Source organism: Xylocopa sonorina, chromosome 5 (assembly GCF_050948175.1).
Source record: "Xylocopa sonorina isolate GNS202 chromosome 5, iyXylSono1_principal, whole genome shotgun sequence".
NCBI classification, from domain to species: domain Eukaryota; kingdom Metazoa; phylum Arthropoda; class Insecta; order Hymenoptera; family Apidae; genus Xylocopa; species Xylocopa sonorina.
Window position 1 is genome coordinate 12,186,432 of NC_135197.1, and position 18,408 is coordinate 12,204,839.

The window sequence follows — 18,408 nt, forward strand, 5'->3', positions numbered from 1 at the left end:
GAACAAAGGGCCAAGAAGGGAGACCACTTACACTTCGCTCCTTCGTGATATCCAACTCGTGGCTGATTAACGCCGGTTAAAAACCGTCGATCAATTGATAACGATCGATGGAACGCGAAAGTTGGCATGCCTCGGGATCCATTGCATCCTGCTACGTCTATCGATTCGAGGAACCCAACCACCAAAGACTCTATCTCGGCTAGAAGAATTCGCTCGTAAACGCACCGAACCGTGCAGTTACAAACTCCTCGTCGAGCTCGTGTTATTGAAAATCCACCGCGACGTCTACTGGAGTAAGCTGAGACTGCGAAGGGAGACAGAGAGGGAGAGGGAGGAAAAAAGACGGGATCTCGATGTCGGATCTACCCCTTCGATCTTAATGAAGATGTCACAGGACTGGCATCCATTGTGTAATTAAATAAACACGATAATTACGCGTGCGCGTTCCTTTTTCATGCGCAATTAAGTTCGACGATACGAGAAACGTGACACGAATCTTTCGTTTTACCGTCGTCTCATCGTGGAGCCCACTCTCAAACGATGTCGCGAAAAGGAAATGGCACCGATCGATAGCCATCGTTGAAACGTGTGTTCCGCGTTCGGATGGAGGGATGCTTTAGCTCAACTCCCTTTCGACCTCACCCTGCACCATGAAATTAATAGACGAACAACGGTTGCAAAATACGATTCGTGTTTTCGCGTTTGCACGCGATAACGTATCGTCAAGGCGAGGAACGACGTGTTAAATAAATGGAAATTTTTCAATGACACGAATATAATTATTTTTATCGGGAAGCACGTTATCGTTGAACAGTCTAGCACGAAACTGTCGCATATATTTTAAACGCGACAAACGATACGTTATTTCTAATGAAACAAAATTGTCGAGCACTCGATCGCCATGGCCGCGATGCGCGTCGTTACGACGAAAACCACACACGCGTGCTACCAAATCGATTAGAAGCTGTTTAATTCCGCGAGCTGATCGTTAGATTCGCCGACGAAATCGTTCTTGTTCGCGTACGCCGGTTTCTGCCACCGGTGGTCATCGCCATGACGAGCATAATTAACCGGGGTAATTTCGGAACGTTGCCCTTTCGTTTAACCAACCAGTCGATTTACGGAGACCGCCAGGGTCGCCGCTGAGAGAGCCTTGAAAGGGGAGCACAGCCGGCTTCCACGTACACGCGCGTTCATTGTGATTTCCATCTGTTTGAATTTGCCCCGGCACGTTCCACACGGGAATAACGCGGCGTAACCGTTTCGTGAAAAATCGAATGCACGCGAGATCGTGACCGTGCCGATTCCCTCCGCGTTGCTTAGCCAAGGTGAGAGAAGACCCTGTCGCGTATCTCGCGCGATACGGTTTCTATGTCGACTGTCAAAGGTGTTCCATGACACAATTTTCCGGTTATTTAATGCTCTAACTGTTACAAGGTAAGGGTCGTTCGATTAGACGCATTATCGTTTCGCGTGCCATCTGTGCGTCTCGAACTGGTTTGACGTCAATGGTGGATATTAAAAAATTCTTACGTCAAATAGTGTCCAACCTTCACCCATTTTTCGTATTCCACGGTGGGCGCTATTCTTCTCTTTATTCATTGTCCCTTTCATCGAAGAACGCGAGATGCTTGGAGGAATGCGTAATCCATCGATAGACACTGCAGAAGCGGGAAATCCCCGGCATTACGTAAGGAAAGCTAACGCGGTAATCATTCGTCGTAGAAATTTCAATTGCTACCGCGACTTCGCCTTATCGAGCGAATGCCATCGAGCTCGATACACGTCTACGGCGAGTTTCTCGCGTTTCTCACGTGCCGTCACCTCGCTGGCGCGATAATTTTCGTCAAAGCTGAGGAGCGATCGTCGAGCATTTTCCTCAGGCGCCCTCGCGCGTGTACCAACAGGCGGAAGGCGCCCGCGAAACTGTTCTCGAGCATGTAACGAGGCGAGAGGAAGACGAACGAGCCTGCGAGAGGACGAAAAGAGGCTACAAGGCGGAGAGGCTCGCTCTGAAAGATGGGGACGACGATGAATCGGGAGAACAAGAGTAAAGGACGCGAACTAGATGGAGGGACGATGCGCGGAAAGTTAGAAGCACGCTACGAGGGAGAGAAACGGGCGGTGGTAGAATCGGGAGGAAAGGAGGCGAGTGTTTATGGCGACAACAACAGCAACCGCAGCGCGACAGCAGCTTGGTTATCGGAAACCGACGGTGACTACCTTCTGGTGCGACAACAGCGTCACGAAACACTTCTTCGCCCTTAGCTGACAGAGCCAACGTGGCAGCCACGTCGACGTTTCGCTTGTACCACGGCTTATGGTCGACGCTGAACTTCCTGTACTCCTTAACGGAACAATTATTCCCAACAGAGGCGAATAAATCCTCCGCGTCTTGTCCTTTCGAGAAATTTTGTCGCTTTATCGGGGCAGACTGATCTTTGCACTGTCCAGCCAACCATTCACCCTTTTTCCAACGACTCCTCGTGTTATGATAAGACAAGGTTTCGAGCTGTAAGCCATCCCTACGCGCGGGGTATTAATCCAACGTTCCATCAACCCCACAGCTGGCTTCATCAGCCAGAGACCGCGATAATCCTTTTGTAACGCGAAACGAAACGTTGGGATAACATTGCACAAAGGCCCAGTATATGAATTCTTTGGATGCTTTAACGAATAACAACGAGAACGCCGGTTTATACAGGCGCGGAACTGTAAGATCTCTGGCGGGTGCTCTGTTTTTCTCAGCCAAGCAAATCCCCTCGTCCACCATTGCGTCGTATTCAGGAAAAGAAGCGGAAGAGCGAAGCGGATAGCTGGGGCGAAATAAAAAAAAAAACGGAAGTGCCGCGAGTGTACATTAACGCGCGCGTAAACAGGAATGTTCGCAGGTTCACGGGGACGAGATACGGTTCGATCGAGGTGCTCCGGTATCATTAGAGGAGCCATTCGAGCCACTCACGCCCCCATTGTCCGAGGGCGACTTCTTGCTCCTCTGCCTCGGCTAACGCCGGCGATCCACGAACCACGGCCTACCGAGAGACAATGCCGTACGTGTATCGTGCATCATATTTCACGGTCGTTCCTTTTTGTGTCCGGCGCGTACGCGTATACCTGGGTCCCCCTGCTGGCGACGAAAATCCCCAGGCCCCCCCGGACCACCGTGATTAAAATGATTTCGCCGGCCCTCCCGCGACGCTGGACAGCCAGTTACTCTTATCCGCTTTCTGCCCGCAGATACGCCGCGATTTATCGGACGAATTCCACCGAGGATCGGGAAGCTGACTCGTCGTTACGGGACCGAGGGATTCGCGATCGTTGCTGCGATTCCTACCGCGCGGGAGGGTTGATTTTCGAGACGTTAATCTCTCTCATCGACGTCGTCGCTTCGATCCACCCTCGGGAAAGTTGAGGAAGTCTCGACGCGATATTGTAACTCGCTCGTTTTTTCGTTAAACTACGGTAGTCGAACGCTATTCGTTGGATTACGTGTACTTGCTCCGTTGAAATTGGTATTTACAACCCCCCGTCCTATCGCACGCGTGTTCACTGACTCTAACTCGTCGCGATGAAATATCTCCGCGAGAGGTGAGAGCTAATCGGGCGCAATCGTTGTCTCGCGGGGATCGTTATCGGATCGTTGCACCGGCTAGAATCAATTTTGCGAAATCAACGAGCTGCACGCGGATCCGCGAAACTCCGGGAAATGATCAGCGTCGTATAAATTATCGCGGTCCCGTGAGGATTCGAGGCCTCTGGCGAAAGCTCTCGATACGGCCAGGGGAACGCGAAATAGATCGCGTTTCGCGTGCTTTTTTTCTTCTTTTTTTTTCGTACAAACGCATCGACCTTATAGCCGGAGACCCGTTGCGACTTCGCTATCGCCGACGGTCGGTGCATCGCGTGCTCCTCCGATAAACAATGTCGGTCTTGTTTTCAATGGCGTAGGAACGCTAAAAACCGAGCAACAAGAAACGGACGCGTGTCTCGGCGCGCTAGTTTACAAGCTTAGAAACCTCGGCTCGAGGACAAGCGTAATAGACGACAACCGAGTCAAAGAATCTCAACGACTTCCACGAACGACCGCGGATATAGCCGAACTTTTTTGCTGCCGGAATAACAGAAGCTACCCTCGCCATTTGCCTACCGCGAATCACCAGATAACCGAGAGTTTCAGCGAAAACTACCGTTTATCTCGACGTGAATATTTTCGAAGACGACGAGTGATATATTTTAGTCGCGAAGCTGCATCGAGGACAACGATGATTCCAGCTGGGCAAGAAGAAAGGGGGAACAGGCGAGGGACGAGAGGGGTAGCGCGGATCAGGACTCGGTTGAACGATTTTACGGCGATCTCGCGATCTTTGTTGCGTTACGAAGAATGGCGAGGAGCACGTGTTTGCCGTTGCGGCTGGACAAGATTGCTCTCGAGCGGGCAGCCAGAGCAGTTCCAGCAAGTGCGATGCTTCATCGCGCCGCTCGCGTGCATCGTGAACACGTCCCTTTCTTAGGCGCTGTGCATACAGCGAGACAGACAGTCTAGCTTGGCTTGTCGTCTAATAACAAACTGCTCCGTTGTAATTCGTAATAATCGTATCTAATCGAGAGACCGTGGCACACGTCTATTCACGAGGTAATTGATAGCAGCGGTAGTAATAAATCTATAGTTAACCGTTCCATTGTTGCGAGTCGACTTGGTCCCGCGCCTCGTTTCACCGCTGTACGTTTCTTTCCTCTTCGGTCTACGAACACCTTGAACCAAGAACGAGGAGGAGATTAGCTCGAACCAACATCCACGACGGATACCTGTATCATCTCGCTCGTAATTAATTTCATTCCAGTTTACGGGGCGGTATGCACGCAGCCTTAATCGCGGCTCGCGAGTGCATCGCGTGGAAAGCCGAGATGCGGGTTTTTTCTGATTTCGTCGCAGCAAACGCGCGTTTACACGTGTTCCCTGTGTGCGTGTCACGCACGCGAGCAAACGACTACTTCAGCGGCTGCGGGCGGTCCGCCACCCCTTGCCCCCACGGCTCCTCCCTGTTTCTCTCTCTTCAACTTCCACCTCCGCTTCCTCCTCCGCCGCACACGGGCGTAATGATTAATTAAGCTTTCCAGGAAAACGCAACAAGTGAAACGTTATTAGCGCTTAGTGGCACAGTTTACTCGATCCAACGTCGCTGCCTCCAACGTTCCCTCCTCCACGGCTTCTTTCTCCAGCTTCCTCGTCTATTTCCCCTGCTCGACCCCCTTCGATCCATCCCAGGCGCGGTTTAAATAATTACCATGGCGAAACGAACCGGCGCCTGGCCTCCTCGTGTACGCACCACCGTGCCACGGTCCGCTAGACGGGTGCACGCGATTCTCGCCGCGTGAAAATCGAGAACTTCTGGAATCTATGGCCGGTGATTATCCCGGCGTACGAACTGGATGATCGAGAACACATGCTCGGCTATTCCTTTCGCCTGGAATCGCTCCGAGAACGCATCGTTCCGAAAGGGAGACTCGATCTCGTAGACTTTCATGGCTATCCGGAACGGTTTAATTCTGTTTACACTTTAATACCGTGAAATTCCCAGTAACTTCGACACCACCGATCGCGCTTCTAAATATACCTAGACCGGCTGGTGCATCTGCCGCGGAATCATTGCACGGACGGCGTTAATCTACGATCGCAGCGAACAAATCACCGGACGTATTCCCGTATTAATCCCAAGTTCGATTCGGTCGTTTCAGGATTAAATCTGAACACGATCTGCGCGGTATCGATCGAATTAATCTGTGTCGAGGATCCTCTTAATAGATAATTCACCGCGGGCGAATACGTTAACGAGGCCTCGTCGTCAGGGGGATATTTCACATCGTCACCGCCGCGCGCGCGTAACGTTGTCCATCCGGCGAAGATTATCGCATTCTTGAAATGTCTAACCCGATGGGTGCCCAGCTGAAAGATAGATATTTTGCGCGATAACGGGATAATTGGCTCGGTTCAACAGTCGCTGGACGCTCTCGTGGAAACCGCTCGGGCTCCTAGATTGACAACGACGATAACAAATTGCATTCCATTACGTCGGATTAATTAAGGCATCTCTGCAATCTCTGTTTCAGATCGATTCTAGCTTTGACAATGCTGACTGTGGCCAGTGTCTCCTGCACCCACGTGCCCGACAAGTATCCCATCGAAGTAAGTTTTCATCAAGACTGATTAAGATAGCGCCGATTACCCGGTACGTTCGCTCTAACCGGTTGTAACTCGGAAAGCGGAGCGTTCCGCGAAAGCTACGAGCTAGGCGTAAGCTAGGAACGCTGTTTTAATTCTAGCCTTCGCACGCGAAAAGTATCCCTCGTGGTCGAAGGGGTAGCGCGGCGATTAAAGCGAGGCAGGTCGCCCAATTCGAGGGTAATCTGATGCATAACTTGTTGCTGGCTAAGTTACGGCTGTAATATCGTTATCGTAGCTATCTCGCGTGCATTAAGATATTTTATCCCGAATGCACGGCCGGACGGTGCATATTAATTTAATCCACTTACAGGAATTAATAAGCAATTACGTAGACGTTATTCTGGGTGGCACGACGGGGGTAATTAATTGACACCGGAGGAGCTTCCTAAATTACAACCGTGCCGGGCCGCGTTCTCAAGGTCGGGTGGAAACGGCGAACGCGAAACGCAAACGCGCGTGGCTGCGCCCGCCGCTGCCATTCCGCGAATGCCATCGCGCCTCTTCTTACTCCGTCGTTGCCTGCGTTTAAATGGATCGTTTGTTTCGAAAAATACCGCCGCCGCATCTTACTACCGCGACCTCGTACGATCGTTTCGATCTTTGAAAAGCATCGCTTATTCTCAGTCGCGAACCTCCCTCCACCGCTGCGAAAGCCACGCGATCCTCTTTTAACGAGCGACGCGTGCATAATTGTTCGTCGAGGTTACCTCTCAATTTTAAGGCCGCGTCTACGCGCGTACCACGGACGCACACCTCTTTTATTCGTCACCCAGTGTCTGTAATTTGCAATCGGTCCAGTTAACCGGCGCAGAACGCGGACAATTTGGTTGGCAACCTGTTGAACCCGGAGCAGCCAGGGATAACGGCGCTTATCGTCGATTAAACTTACATACTTTGAACGATCGTTCCGGTTAATCGCAACGATCGCTCGACCGGCCAATTTCAATCGCTCGCCGCTAACGAGCGCCGCGTCGTAGCTTTCCAACGACGGGGGCAAAATTGTCCGAGGTCTCTGTTCGAGTTCGCGAAATAACAGTAGATAGATCGACTAGAGCGGGTGAGATGCGAGAATAGATTCGACGAATCCTCGAAGTACGCCCAGCTATCCATAATTCTGTTCTTATACGGGAAAACGTTCGAGTAATGCGAGCTTCTTATCCGTCGCAGAGACGTTCGTTACGCCCGGTAACAATCCCTTTGAGGGGCTCTCGGGACAATGAGATTAAGATCGTTCATCGTGGAAAGAATCTTGAAACGCGGCTCCATTATTCAGCCAGTTGGTTGATGCCGACCGTAGCCACCAACAGCCCTTTCTATCTCATTCCTCTCTCAGAGAATGTTTTCGCGTTTCCTTCTCCGCGCGTCGTGCACGTAGTACGCGTCGGCGAAGTTCATGCGCGGCGCGATTAACGTGCTAGAGTTAATGTCAGCCATCAAGGAAGTATTACTCCGTTTCAACGGGTTAACGACTCTCTGAAAGCAGCTCGAACTTCGAATCTGTACCTGGAGCTCGCGCTAAACCAAACAGCCTCCCGTGCTAGATACGCAGAACGCGTTATTAGAGAAGCAACCGCTACGTTGCTTCGCGTTTCTTTTTTTTTTTAGTTTAATTTTACTTCAGAACCAATTTCGTATTTCCTACGCGCGATCATCGAGCTTAAGCATCGACGTTAATCGCGGGAACGTTTAAATTCTCTCATGAATCCTTGCTTGCCCGTCTCTTTGCGGATTCCTTTCGTTAATCGTGTATTTCCGCGGACGATGGATAATAGATATATCTGGCGATCGATCGGGAACATCGAAGCGTGCATCTGTGTATCAATATTGACGGCGCCACGGATCCGTCTTTCAATTAATTACAGCCCCGGCAGCGGTCTAATTACAATCTCAATCGCGGAAGTAGCGATATTAATTATTGAACAAACAGTTTGTATCCGGTGTTATTCAGCCCCGGTAGCATCGTCCCGCTTCTCTCTCTCTCTCTCTCTCTCCCCCTCTCTATTTCCTTTCTGGCCAGCCACGTAATTAACGCGGTGGCTTGGATTATAACGCAAGGGCCAGCCGTTTGATTATCATCAGCCGAGGCAATTTCGTTCGCCACCCTTTGATTGATTAATCCGATGGGCCGAAGGAAGGAGGTTCTAATAAAATTAATTATGTCGCGGCCTGCGCGTGATTACGTAACGTCTCGAATTCCCCGCACACGAGAGGATGAATAATGACTCGCGTGCATAATGAAGCTTCCGCCGCTAGCAAAGCTTTGACGCGTTATCCGATCGCCACCCATCGGATACTTGTCGATGGAAAATCGACGCACGCATCGACGGGACAAACGTGCCGATATGTTCCGCAGGTGTACCACATGCTACGGGAGAAGACTCAATTCGCTCTTGGCCGGGACAATCGCATAAGGGGGACTTGGGGACCGTGGAGTACCTGGAGCGATTGTTCGAGGACCTGCGGCACTGGCATTCAGTCTCAGTCTCGCGAATGCGTACCGTATCAGTAAGTAAATTAACCTGGTTTTTTGCGTGCACTCTTCAACCTTTCCTTCTCCACTGTTCACCATCGGGCCCAAGATCGGAGAATCCTAAAAAACAGAACGCTATTAAAAGAACGTTACAAGAAAACGGTAACATAATTACCCTAAATCGTTCAGCCGATAATACGCGGAGAGCCGCGCAATTTACTATCAGCTCCGACAATAATCACGGGTTTCGCCGGTACCGTTAGCGTTTCGCGCGATCAAAAGGTCCGTGAGCGCAACCAGTGCTCGAGTGCCAGGAATCCGCGAAATGGTCCAAGGGAACGCGACTAGAGCCGCAACGGAAATGTCCCGTGGGACAAATTCGCGGTTGCTCTTCCGCGAGATCTCTACCCTCGACGCTCGATCGATCGATCGATCGACCCCTCCGCGGGTTCGACGCTGCCATAGCCTTGACACGTCTCTTACCACCTGGCGTGTACGAGCGAGGCACGGCCGTGTGTGCACCGGGGCAAATTGCGGATCGGTAGCAGAGGAAGATTACACGCTGGCACGCCGACGAGTCGCGCGAACGGCACCGAAACGTGTTATCGTCGCTGACATTTACACCTTTGCAACGCTACCTGCGCGATTACGTGGCCCCGCGGGAGGATTTATCGGTGGACCCGCGAGTATCGCGGCCAGCGATAAAATAGTTTAAGACCCGTTGTACCGTTAAGAATTTTTCACCGCCCCCGGGGGCAATAAACGAATGCCGGCGCGAGTGCGACATTTAATAGCAGCACGTTTCACGCGCATGCCTTAACGACGCTTAAAATTCTTTTTCGGGTGTCGAGAGTGTGAAACACCGAGGTGTCAATAGTCGCCGCGAGCAAGTAGAATCGTAGACGCAGGGCTATTCGCTGGCTGCTTAGCACGGGGACAGACTACTTGACACCGATATCCTGCCGATCAACGCGTCGGAGACAGTATCGGAGAGGAGACGAAGGAGCATATTTGACGTGCAATTTCACGTTCGCCTACGTTGCTACGGTCACTCTTCATTCTTTTCCATGACTTTCCTCGGGCGTCATTCGTCGATACTCTTTTGATCGTTTTGGAGGAGCAGTGTCGTCGTTCTTTATGAGCCGATGGGCGCGAGTAATACGACTGATTTGTTCCAGGAGGCTGTTAAGGAAGCGGAGCATTATCTCGGAGAACGGGACGAGCAATTCGCGGCCCATTTGCATTGGCACCTACAAGCGATACCACACGTGCAACACGCAGGTAAATCAACATGACACGTAGCGCGAGTCAATGTTTACGCCTTTGCGTTCTGTCTAGACACAGTGATAAATTAACACTTGTATTTCAATGACCCTCGACTCGTGGCCAACTTTTTTTTTTAGCTAGCCTCGAAGGTACTTAATAAGCGCAGCTCGATAGACTAGCTAGGAGTAATATTCAACGCGTGTGCTTCGCGTGCACTTACCTGCGGAAAAGAAAGGGAATAGAAAAATTCGGTTCGTCGAGACGTTCGCGCGTAGGAAGCACCTGCGAACGCTCGTTGCCACTCGAGTTCTATTGGAAGCGTGGACGGATTGTTAGCAGAATCGTCGGTGCGCGGTAGGACGCATCTATCATAGGGTCGTAGGTAGGCACAGATGCATATCGAAAATCGCTAGGGGGTTTCTTTTCGACGGTACGTCACGAGTCGCGAACAAATCACGGCCGCGGCCAATTAAGGATCCGCACGACGGCACTTTATATATAACTAGCCAGAGAGTGCTGGTAGTGTTGTTTAAAATTCATAGGAATAATCACCACCTGCGGAGGTAAAGATTCGATGGTAATGGACGACTTTGCCCTTTGCCTACTACCTGCTAGCGGTAATTAGGCTTTTATAGATGAAAAGACACGGTCGTCTCGTTCGCGATGGCAATGTACTTCCGGATTAGTTTCAAAGCGTTTCGAACCGATGGGAGGGATTCTACGGTATTCCTTTGAAACTGGTGCCGCATGATTTTCGTTGTCAAACGGAAGCTGGTCGGTACCAACGGTTCCTCCGACTGGTAATTCATCCTGTCGAGAGAAATCGAGCACGCTTCGTTTTCTGCTCTCTGCCTCTGACTCGGTCCCGCGGTCTATTTTTGTAGCTAGTATAATTTTTAATTACACGAGAGCCTCGCGTCGTCGTTGAACGAACGCTCGCTGCTTAATTTACCGCAGGCGAACGGAGGGTTGCAATTAAAAAATTTGCATGTTAACCGTTTGTCCTCCTTTTTTTTCGTCGTCCCGCCACGACTTCTCGGCTAGATTTATCTCGGGAACGGTGGTTTACAAACATGCGAGACTATTCACCGTTTTACTGGCCGGTAATTAATCTTCCACCCGGAAATTACCAGGGTAATGCTCCTCCGCTACGTACGCGTCGGTATTCTTGTTTCTCCCTGCGTTCGTTCTGAGAGCGCGCGGATTTTTTTCGAAGCCGCCGAAATCCATTACAAAAGCGTGGAATTCAGCGAAAATATAATGAAACTCGCGGGGTTGTTCCATGCTGCGTATTCGTGCCGCGAAAAATTTCGCTCTCGTCGTTGAAGCGTGTAGTGCTCGCGCGAGAGTGTAGTCCAATCAACTTTAGGGGTCTTCGAGGAGATCCGAAGTGGCGGCGAGCGCTCGCATCGTAACAGCTTCTTCCAACGATCGATCCTTAATTACCTGGAGTTTAATTAAACCGTTACTTGCAACAGAAATGTCCGAACTTCCCGGAGGATTTGCGGGCCGAACAATGTGCCAAGTACAACGGAAGAAACTACAAGGGCGAGAGCTACGATTGGGTTCCGTTCCTGGATGGTAAGCTAATGCAACTCGGGACTTTGTCTTGCTACACTCTCGACAATTTAGCGTTAGAACGAGACGTTCTAATTATCTTGGTGTATCCATACGCTTCGAAGCTAAACTTTGTCTTAGCTCGCTGCTTTGATTAATATTAGTAGTCCTTTGAGACCCTTCTGCGCCGTACCGCATTTCATTTCCTTTACCCCCTCTACCATTTCAATTCCCTTGGACACTTTTTGTAGACAAGACACAGCCTCTTAAAATGTTCCTTAATTGTAATTATTGTTGGCCAGTGCCGAACTCTTGCGCGCTCAATTGCCGTGCCGTTGGCGAGCGTTTTTATGCAACGCTTGAACCGACAGTAATGGACGGCACACCCTGCGACGCACCGAATCTTCGTGGACATAATAACGGAATTTCTATGGAACGCACAGACCGTTGGCTCTGTGTCGCCGGACAATGCAAGGTACGACGAACCGAGGCCAAAGTATGCAGGCATTCCTCCGTGGCGCGGCGGAAATTAATCGCGGTTCCTCCTCGATACGATCGACCAAATTGGCCCGCGCGATGTTTTTTCTCTTCCATTTACATTTTTTTAATTACACACGATTCGATCGCGACCCCGGCTATATACACGCAGTTGAACCGTGTCCGTGATTCATTCGTTTCGCTCTCGTTTGCTCGATCTCTCGTTCCCTCCCCCGTTCGCCATTGTTTCGCGTCGCTCGCGATGGTATCGTTTCACACTGGCTCCCGAACCAATTGATTCAACCCATTGATCCCGTCGGACCATTATCGTCGAAACGTCCGCGTAAACGCGAAAGTTCGCTCGCCACGTACAGAGAACGGATCCACCGCTTTGAAATGCCTGTTCTTTTTTTTTTACTCTTTTTCCAGCCGGTGGGTTGCGACGGTGTGGTAGGTTCTGGCGTGACGATGGACGCTTGTGGTGTCTGCGGTGGCCAGGGTAAAGGTTGTAGACTGTACGAGGGCATTTTTATGGAACCAATACTGCCGCGGGGTCATCAACACGTGGCCACCGTACCGAAAGGTGCCATGTCGCTGAACATCTCCGAACTACGCTTCAGTAGCAACTTCTTAGGTATTTATTGATAAAATACCAACGAACCATCCCGTGTCCATGTATGGATCGTGCACAGGAAATTGAAGTTTTCTTTTCTTTTTTTTTTCTTTTTTTGCATCCTTTCATTTTTCCATTTTTTCCTAATGGACGATCTGATGTACCAGCGTTGAGGGACAGCAACGGTAGTTACATCCTGAATGGACCGCTGGCTTACAGCCCGAGCGGCACTTATAAAGCGGCTGGCACGACATTAACATACCAGAGGGGTGACAAGAACCGCATGGAGTGTATCTCGGCGACCGGGCCACTGAACGATTCTTTGCATTTAGAGGTACGCTCGTAAAAACGTCCGTGATATCGCCGGCAGTGCCGATATTTATTGGGTCGAGCGTTTTTTCGCGCCGTCGGGGATCGGCCGATTCCGACCCGGCATTGTACTTTTAACCGCGACGTCACGCCGGAGTGTCGAGGAGGATTGTATTTTTAAAACGTTTCTTCAGATTCTGGCGCAGGAAATGAACCCGGGTGTGCTATACAAGTACATGATGCCGTTAAAGGAAGGACTCGGTGGAAGACCGTTGATAGCACCGCCGTTTTTTGTCCCAGGTAATACCTTCGTCGAGGAACGCTTAAATCGAACGCGTTCTTCGTCGAGGCTTTCACTATTGTCTTCCTCGAGCACTTTTACGTCGTTTATTTTACCCCGTGTAGTACTATCCACTGCTTCGGTTCTGGTATAAAAATAATTTCAACGATTCATCCGTTGTTGCAGGATCCAGCGATCGTGGCAACGAAATCCCTGGTTCGGATACCCGCGTCGCCTTGACGATACCCTCGACCAGAATGTAAATATGTCCAAGTGTATACAGCTTTTTTATCGCCATTAATCATTCGAATTGGACTCGCGTGACATTTCGCATGCGAGAGAAGAAAGAACGTAGGAAGAATCGCGATTAGCCCGCGAACAACTTGATGCTTTTTCAGATTCAATCAGAAAACCGATTTATCATCGAGGACTTACGATCCAGATCGGGCGCGGGCCCGTGACAGAGGACGGAAGGCGGAGATGAAGCATTCATCGACCACGGCGATGGCCGGTGATCAGCCAAAGTCGAAGGGGAAAAAGAAGAAACGGTTGCGGTTCTCGTGGAAGGTGTACGGGACGTCTCCTTGCTCGAAGGAGTGCGGAGGAGGTATAAAGATTAGCCGCGGCGCGCAAACTCTTCTCTGTTGGTTCTTGCAATTTCATAACGGCGATAACCGAGGAGGGAGGAGAGAGTCACGCTCAATTTCAACTCGCAACGCTTCCCACACGATCCTAATCTGTGCCAACGTCCCACACCGCGAGGTCAGAGGCTCGATTTTTCGGGCACGGTAATTAAACGAGCAATTAGGAAAAAAAAACCGCGTAGACAATTAAACGGCTCGTCCTAGCGGCTCGACTAATCGAGGCGCGCGTGGGAAGAGAGTCGCTCGAGACGCGTTCGTTTCGGTATTATTGGCGACGTGCTAGGGCGGCGAGATTACAATGCCCGATTCGGCTCGTGGCCATCGCGGAAGTTCCGGTCGATTCACGAATTTTGATTAGCAGGAAGCCCCGTATCCGCGACCGTCAACGTTATTATTTCCCAACGACGGCCTCCTCGTTCGCACGCGACCGTGTCCGATGCCGTGTCGCGGACAGGACCGCCGTGATTTTTTTTTTTCATTTAGACACGACAGCTCATACGGGCGGTCCGGAGATAACGTCGCCGCAGCTGTCACCGATCTCTCTCTTAATTTCCATTCGTGACAACCCCGGTAATTGAACGACGCGAATACCATCGCGACTGTCCGAGGGACGCTGCGGGCATTAGCCGGCAGGATCGAGAGAATCGCTTTCGAGTCGCGATGCAATTGTAAAAAGTGACCAAGTTGGCGTTAACTGGAACCAACTGTTGCTTCCGTCCTTAGGCGTTCAAACGGCGATCTTTAAGTGCGTTCGCGAGGCCAACCAGATGATCGTGAACGAGAAGCGTTGTCGTAACGTGGGAAAGCCGCAGCAACCGCCTCCGTTGCGCTGTAACGACAATCCCTGTCCGCCTAGGTAATTCGTTACGTCGCTCGTAAAACTGGCTCCGCTACAGGGTGTAAAAGCATCGATTACCCGCACGAATATTATCCGAGTCGTAGGTTACGCTTGTCCTTTTACACCCTGTATGTTGAATTTGACGTTAACGCGTGTGTACGAACGAGACCGCGGTTCCATTGCAGATGGAGGGCCGAGCCGTGGGGCGAGTGTTCGGTCACCTGCGGTACCGGCAGCAGAACACGAAAATTGGAGTGCGTACAAGAGCTAAATGCGAACCTGACGATGCGAGTGGCCGCTGGTGCGTGCGTGCAACCACCGGACCTGAGGACCGTGGAAACCTGTACGAAACCTGGTTGCGCGAACGGCCCGGAATTAAGGCACATGCACTCGCAACACGACACACCCAGATGGGACGTCGGCGCCTGGGGCCCGGTATATCATTTATTCCCTCTACTCGCGATACGAAGTAGTCGTAGAGTATCTCTACGACGCTTCGTTTCGCATAAAGAAACCGATTCGGAGCGAAGTTAATGCGGTTAAGTGAAACGCGTCCTGCCGTCGAGTGGATGGCACCGTTTTTTGCGATACTTTGATTCCAGTGCTCGACGACATGCGGGACGGGGACCAGGAATCGGACGGTGACTTGCATCACGTCTGGGAAGGCCTGTCCCACGGTGAGCAAGCCGGAGTCTCAGAAAATTTGCGAATCAGCACCCTGCGCGCAGAGAGGTGCCGAGCAACGGGCGCCTTGGCTCCACTCGGAATGGTCGTCCAAGGTAAAATCAATTACGCGAAATGAAGCGAAGCCAGGGGGAGCGAATCGTGAACAGACCGGTGTTACTTTATATTTTCCGCCAGTGTTCAGCGGAGTGCGGGAACGGAGTGGAGACGAGGCGAGTGGCCTGCGCGGATGGCAGCGAGCTGTTCTGTAATCCCAAAGAGAGGCCGGAAACGGAGAGGCAGTGTTTCGGCCGGGGAGCGAACTGCGATAGCGCGAAATGGTTCACCGGTCCATGGACATTCGTTAGTATCTACCGATAACCGAGAACGGTTCTATCTCGCTTTCTCTCGCGATGGTGCTAGACCGTGGGCCTTGGTTAGCCGTAAATACACGCGGCGCGCTATCGACGCGAGTGAACACGCTGGACAAATATGGTTTCAGTGTTCCGTGTCCTGCGGGGTGGGCGTCCAGTACAGAGAAGTTCTCTGCGTCGCAAGGACGGGGAACGAATTCGTGGTGTTGCAGCCGAGCAACTGCAACGACACGAGGCCGGCGAACGAGCAAGTGTGCAGGGCGGCCGCGTGCACACCGACATGGTACACCTCCGATTGGTCCAAGGTAAATTCAGAACCGAGCAGCCGGTTGATTTACGATCGGTTGCCCGGCGTGACTTTTCGACTCCACGATATATAAATACTGGTATAAATATCGGTATAAATACTAACCGTGCTTTCAGTGCTCGGCGACGTGCGGTACAGGAGTGCAGACCAGGCTGGTGCGGTGCATTCTCGAGGGTGTCACCAGCTCGAATTGCGACGAAGCGGTGAAGCCGGACGTCCAACAGCGGTGCAGCCTGGACCCGTGCAAGAAGGACCCACCTCCGCCAAGCAAACCACCGAAAAGTATAAATTTCAATACACTTTATTCGAGTTACGCGTCTTGCGATGTGTTTAACGAGCGAACGAACGTCGTGTCATTTTCAGAAGCTTTCGAGCCGTCGCCGGAGTGCGTCGACAAGCATCCGAACTGCGCTCTGGTAATGAAGAACGATCTGTGTCGGCTAAATTACTACAAGTACTCGTGCTGCCGGTGCCGCGAGTAGTCGGTCGGTCGATCGATCGCGAGGAGAACGTGCCATCGTTTTAGAGCCCAGGTTCGTCCCTCGACGACCGTTTTGTGTTCGATTAAGCCCGTCGTTTACCATCCCTCGGTTGAATGTTGAGAAAAAGGGGGACGGAACCGCGGCGAGCGCGGATAAGACTGTTACAAAGAGACGAAAACGTATTATGTATTATTTTATTTAACAGGATAACCAGCTGACCCCGCGTAGCTTCATCCCTTCTAATATTTTAGCCCCGCTGCGGAAGAACGATCGCAATTAATCGCCCCGTAAACGTTGAACTTTAGAAACTCGGATAGTAGGTGACAGTTCGCAGGCGTAGAGGAATCAACTAGTCGTTCGAGATAGACTAGAAACGAAGGCGTTGAAAAAAAGGCGACGCGTCGTTTATTGTACGAGAGTGCACGGGATGCGTCTGTGCACCAGATACCCGTATCGTACGGCATGCACATATGCACGTGTGTTACGTGTGTAGATATCTTTGTGTGACCGCGTGAACGACCGCAGGGGCGTAATTTCGACCTCCGTGATTCCATCCATCCGAACCGCGAGCGAATCGACTCTCGAACTCGCGGCGTTCCAAACTCCAAGTCGGAGCTGGTCGAATTCGAACGCGACTACCAACGAAACCGTTAGTAGCCGAAGATGTTCGAGTCGAATTTTTCCGAAATTCTGCGACACGGTGAGAGAATACAGCGTCGACCGATAAACACGTCCGATCGCCACGCGAGGGACGAGGGATTATCATTGTTACGCCCCTGGATAAGTTGCGATCCCATTTGCATGCGCGTTCGACGCGAAACCTGTACGCCCATGGTATATCCCACTTAGGTAAACCTGGGAGCTTGTGCCACGACAAGCGTGTGTCTCACCACGCGAAACGAAACGAGCTCCGAGCGAGCATACACGAGAGAGCGTCTGTCTGGTCTGTCGGCCGCGAAAAATGAAAAAGAAGAAAACAAACGAGAAGAAAAAGCAGGAGAAGAAGAAGAGGAGAAGAAGAAGAAGAAGATGAAGAAGAGGAGGAAGAAGAAGAAGCAAAACGTGTCGATCGATACGGCTGCATGTACTCTCGGTGTACCTTCGATAGGTAGGCTGTATTAGTTTCAAAACATTATTTATCCCGTCCGTGTGCCCGTATCGGCCAGCCAGCCACCAGACCCAACGATGGATGCGAGCCACGAGTAATCTCTGTTATCGGGCGATTTAATTAACATATCGGGTCGAACGCACATCCAACGATTTTGATTTACGAGCCTGACTTCTATCAACAAATTCATCCGCGACAACCGGAAACGCGTCGACGTCCATTCAGTTTCGTATCGTTCTTGTTTCGAGGAACAGGCTCGAGGATACGCTCCTCGATATCCCTCGGAATTCTGTATTCCGTATCGGGCTCGATCGAGGTTCGTCTGTCCGTCGTTTCTATGTGGTCGATGTCAACTGGCCTGCCTATTCTTAACGCCCGTACATAGTTGTAGCGTAAATAACTATAGCAATGGTATCGAATCAAATATACGCTTGTCTCTGTGTAGAAAGTATAAAAGTCACTGGTATACTGTATACGTAGAAAAGAATCGAGTAATTATATATTCGTCGACGGTCCCGGTAGGAAATCGCGTTTAGGTCTTTGGCGTATCTATCGATAGGCGAGATATGATCGCGCGCGTGCAAAGACCACTTTAACGTATTCGCGGACGTCGGTGTAAGTTTTAAGTAGGTAACGTCGCTGAACGAGAGGAACCTCGTGGAAAATTGCGCGGGCAATCAATTTCTCAGTGTCAATTAAATCGCATTCCGGTTTGCCTTCTCGACACCAAGGAAGTTTGCGAACACCGTACCACACTTCGATCCGCTTTGTGTCTCTTGAGAAGCTGTTCCGATTTC

General features: G+C 51.0%; 1 protein-coding gene across 3 annotated transcripts in view; it reads left to right on the plus strand.

Moving 5' to 3' along the window:
- Window positions 1-17,095, plus strand: part of LOC143423676 (thrombospondin type-1 domain-containing protein 4) — a 37,735-nt gene extending 20,640 nt beyond the window's left edge. For 2 of the 3 annotated variants that reach the window (XM_076895175.1, XM_076895176.1), the window contains exons 3-19: window positions 6,109-6,184; window positions 8,577-8,728; window positions 9,872-9,974; window positions 11,438-11,540; window positions 11,819-11,991; window positions 12,423-12,627; window positions 12,774-12,940; window positions 13,110-13,215; window positions 13,382-13,454; window positions 13,594-13,802; window positions 14,563-14,695; window positions 14,863-15,112; window positions 15,280-15,456; window positions 15,539-15,703; window positions 15,843-16,019; window positions 16,138-16,303; window positions 16,385-17,095. In XM_076895175.1, the coding sequence (XP_076751290.1) occupies window positions 6,109-6,184; window positions 8,577-8,728; window positions 9,872-9,974; window positions 11,438-11,540; window positions 11,819-11,991; window positions 12,423-12,627; window positions 12,774-12,940; window positions 13,110-13,215; window positions 13,382-13,454; window positions 13,594-13,802; window positions 14,563-14,695; window positions 14,863-15,112; window positions 15,280-15,456; window positions 15,539-15,703; window positions 15,843-16,019; window positions 16,138-16,303; window positions 16,385-16,503 (2,554 nt within the window). In that variant the 3' untranslated portion in view covers window positions 16,504-17,095. The remainder of the gene's footprint in view (window positions 1-6,108; window positions 6,185-8,576; window positions 8,729-9,871; window positions 9,975-11,437; window positions 11,541-11,818; window positions 11,992-12,422; window positions 12,628-12,773; window positions 12,941-13,109; window positions 13,216-13,381; window positions 13,455-13,593; window positions 13,803-14,562; window positions 14,696-14,862; window positions 15,113-15,279; window positions 15,457-15,538; window positions 15,704-15,842; window positions 16,020-16,137; window positions 16,304-16,384) is intronic. The other variant, XM_076895177.1, reaches the window with a different exon arrangement.
- Window positions 17,096-18,408: the final 1,313 nt, after the last annotated feature.